Below are 3,712 nucleotides of genomic sequence, written 5' to 3'. Positions count from 1 at the left end.
GGCTGTATTTTAGGAGTGTCAGATGAAAAGTGTAGCAATATCCATCCTTGAGGCCCACGACAAAGCCATTAGGTCTTCGTTACAAAAGGTAAACTTCACTTTTATGAAACTAATAAACCAATTTGGGCTGAGTGCTATTTAATAATGAGCCTTAAAGACATTTAAAAAAAAGACCTTAAAGAACATTTTAATAAATCTGAAAAAGACAGATTTGGCAAAGTAAAGTGTGCCTGTAAGTAAATGCCTGTTATGAACAATAATTAATAATAACCAAAGACTGCACAGTTTCACCCAGTAGTTGAAAACTAAATCAAATTAGTCTTAATTGTCCAAATTTAGAACTAAAGTAAATGACAATATAAGCATGAGTATAATATAACCAGTTACATCACAAGATCTGTATAATGCACATTTTCCTACATGAACCCAAAGAGTTTTATTGGAGAACTGACTCAAATCATACACTAAACTTTCTAAACTAAATTTCTTCTGCGTGTTGTAGGAGTTTGAAGAAAAGAGGCAGGCTCATAATGAGCTGAAAACCCAATGTGATAAGATGAAAAAAAACTTAAGAGGCAAAAAGGTGAAGGAAACTTTAACCTAATTTAAAACAAAACATTACTGGCTGTTCTGAGGAGTCCTCAATAATGTCTGAATGTGTCATTATAAATAAAGCCATCAAGGTTTGCTTGTTGAACTTCCAGGTCTCATTGGCTGACATTGAGGAACAATATAAGGATTTAGTACGCTCAGGTAACAATATGGTCTGCCAAGTGAAAAGTCTCATTCTGGAAGTCTACCAGGCCAAGAAGCAACAGCAAGTAAGGCTGGTAAGTGAGAATATGCTTGAAGTACACAGTTTTTTACAAATAATGTGAGGTCTTGCATTTATGTCTATGTCTGTTGTATGATAAGAAACTGAAAGACTATGTTCATGTGATTGCATTCTTTCTTGAAGAAACTCTATTATTACCAAAACGCCAATCATCTGTACTTGTGAAGTAAAGAAATATCCAGTGTCCATGTTACACATTATACATTCTATGGTTCTATGACCAGAAGATTTATAAAGAGCTCGACAGCAACTTTCGAGCAACATCAGCCCTGCATCTCTGGGCTCTTATTATTCAGTATTGTTACCTGAATTGATCATTATACCCCCAGCTGCCTTTTCTGAGATGTCCCAATCTCCGTCCTAAACTCTGTGTAAGTGAAATAAAACTACATAAAATGTCACATGAAACTAGTGCCCCGATCAGCTAGAAACTCTCACTCTCCATGGAAGCATTGTGGTTACTGGAGGTGTACTACTGTTGAGGCTACATATTTTTATAAACTTTATATATGTATATTTTTTGCAACATTTCAAAACTTAGTTATGGCATCTTCATTATTTCCAGTCATAGGTAGAAAGCTACCCGTTAAAATCTTTTAATTTTCTCTATGACTGTTTTAGAATCATGAAATCGAGGCCGTCCAGTCACAGTACGAAGAAGCTTTAAAACAGCAGGCTGAGTTGCTAATTGTAAGCATTTCTTCTTCTTAAGCTATGAATTTTGTAACAAAAAAAAAAAATAAAACCTGTGCTTTACTTTTAAGTTTGCTTAAATTACCTCAAGCACTCATCACTTTTAGCACTAAAGCATGGCTGTGTTTTAGGAGAATAATAAAGTGCGGAATGATCACAATATCCTGAAATCAGAGTACGAGCAGATGAAGAAAACCCACAAGATGGTACTAAATTTAAGTGATCTTTTTAGTTCTTTTTATTTATGTGTTAGTGATATTTAGCCCATTGTCTACAAAACCTTTTAAGCTGTCTTTTGATGAGTGATGAATTAAGTTTTTTTTAGAGTGTGAATGTAAATAAAGCCAACAGACTTTGGTTGTTCATTTTCCAGGTCTCTCTGGATGAAGCTGAGAAGATGTTGCTGCTGAAAAAGATGTCTGACCTGATGTCCCAGAAGCACAAACTGCATGCCTCACTGCAGCAGCTGAAGGAAGCGATCTGTGAGACATGCAAAAAGTGTAATGAGATAAAGAGAGTAAGTGAGAAAATCTTGCAGTAAGCTGTTCCAAGATTTGTGATGTTGCATGTTGAGTTACAAGGCAGGGTATATATACTTGAACTAAATATGAACAAGTATGTCAAATGTAATGTTGGGTTTGAAAAGGTGTGAAATGATGTACATAAGTTTGAACATCTTTTGTTCCATGGATGTATTTCAGAAGCAGGATCAAACACAAGAGGTGCACAGTAACCTGAAGGCACAGCACACAACGATAATGGACATTTTTAAACAGTTTTATGAGTTATTAAAAGTAAGTTTTTGCTTTAACTCAACTACAGTGACCACTACAGTACACCATGAGTCATTTATGGGTTAGAAAAGTAAATTTAATATCCTTGGTTTTACTCCCATGGATATTTATGAGCGAATAGTGACTCCAACATGATCATCTTAAAATATTCTGTATTTTCAAAGAACCACCTCAAGCATGAGGAACCTGAGGAACCTGGGGATTCTGAGGAACCTAGGAAGCCTGAGGAACCTGGGGAGCCTGGGGATCCTGGGGATCCTAGGAAACCTTTAGAACCTGAGGAGAAAGGGGAACAGAAATAAAGCTGTAATTGAATCTGTAAAGTTGTTGTCAGGACTGTAGCAAGGCGGGACAAACTGTCTATATATAATACAAGAGACAAATCATCAAACTATCTTTGACAGTTTTATTACCCCTAAAGGTTAAAGGTCATGGCAGATATCATAAACTTTAGGTCATTTGTTTACACAGGTGTAGCTTCAAGGTTCTTCATGATTAATGTTTTAAATGTTTAAAAGTTTTATTTGACAGAAACACACAATCTCAGGTAATATAAATATATGTTAATTACTTTCCCCACACACACATAGACAGAGGATACTTTCTTTTTATTTAGTACAGGTTTGGTTAAGTTACGGAAGGGTTTTATATTCATTTGTATATACAGGTGTATGTTAAAAGTTAAAACATGTTCTAGATGTTTAAAAGTCTTATGTGACACAACCGCACACTCTCGGGTAATAAATGGTTATAAGACTATATACTAATTACTTCCTCCACAGACAGAGAGACAGATGGACAGACCTACACACAGACAGACAGACATACAGACAGAGGGTCATTAAGAGCAGTGTTCTCTTTATTTGTTCGTACAGGTTTAGGTTAAGTTGCATATGTTCAGGTCATAAAAAGTAATGTTCTCTCATTTATTCATACAGGTATATGTTAAAAATGTAGAAACTAATGTTCTAGATGTTTCTTTAATTCTTATGTGACAAACACACACTCTTAATAAGTGGCAATAAACATGTTAATAAATTCCCCCACATGCAGACATACAAAATTATTTACAATTACACAGAGTGTCATTAAAAAAATCTTTATTAAAGAATACCCTGATTCACTAGTTTACAGATTTAGGATACCATCAACTCTGTTCAAGGTTTTTTTTTTAATATACCTTAATTTCCACACACTCAAGTCAAATCAGGTCAAGAAGCTTTTATAGTCATTACAACCGTATATAGCTGTTGCAGTACACAATGAAATGAGACAACATTTCTCAGGGACCATAGTACTACATAGAACAAAGACAGAGCTAAGGACTTACTGTAAGTTTGGCATATCCACATAAAGTGCATCTGGGCAAACAAAGCAATACATGTTATTT

At 35.0% G+C, this 3,712-nt stretch overlaps 1 protein-coding gene and 1 long non-coding RNA gene across 2 annotated transcripts in view; one reads left to right on the top strand and one right to left on the bottom strand.

Annotated features, from left to right (window-relative positions):
• Window positions 1-2,716, top strand: part of LOC113646275 (leucine-rich repeat flightless-interacting protein 2-like) — a 5,116-nt gene extending 2,400 nt beyond the window's left edge. The window contains exons 4-11 of the mRNA XM_027152446.2: window positions 14-88; window positions 503-583; window positions 705-830; window positions 1,457-1,525; window positions 1,660-1,734; window positions 1,902-2,045; window positions 2,230-2,322; window positions 2,487-2,716. Of these exons, the coding sequence (XP_027008247.1) occupies window positions 14-88; window positions 503-583; window positions 705-830; window positions 1,457-1,525; window positions 1,660-1,734; window positions 1,902-2,045; window positions 2,230-2,322; window positions 2,487-2,624 (801 nt within the window). The 3' untranslated portion in view covers window positions 2,625-2,716. The remainder of the gene's footprint in view (window positions 1-13; window positions 89-502; window positions 584-704; window positions 831-1,456; window positions 1,526-1,659; window positions 1,735-1,901; window positions 2,046-2,229; window positions 2,323-2,486) is intronic.
• Window positions 1,872-3,712, bottom strand: LOC125141452. The gene is made up of 3 exons (XR_007140831.1): window positions 3,653-3,712; window positions 2,493-2,598; window positions 1,872-2,008 (listed from the first exon to the last, which is right to left on the bottom strand). It is a non-coding gene; the product is annotated as an uncharacterized LOC125141452 (long non-coding RNA).

The sequence above is a fragment of the Tachysurus fulvidraco genome, chromosome 6 (genome assembly GCF_022655615.1).
Source record: "Tachysurus fulvidraco isolate hzauxx_2018 chromosome 6, HZAU_PFXX_2.0, whole genome shotgun sequence".
NCBI classification, from domain to species: domain Eukaryota; kingdom Metazoa; phylum Chordata; class Actinopteri; order Siluriformes; family Bagridae; genus Tachysurus; species Tachysurus fulvidraco.
Note: the sequence above shows the minus strand (reverse complement) of the source record. Positions and strands in the feature narration are given on the sequence as shown.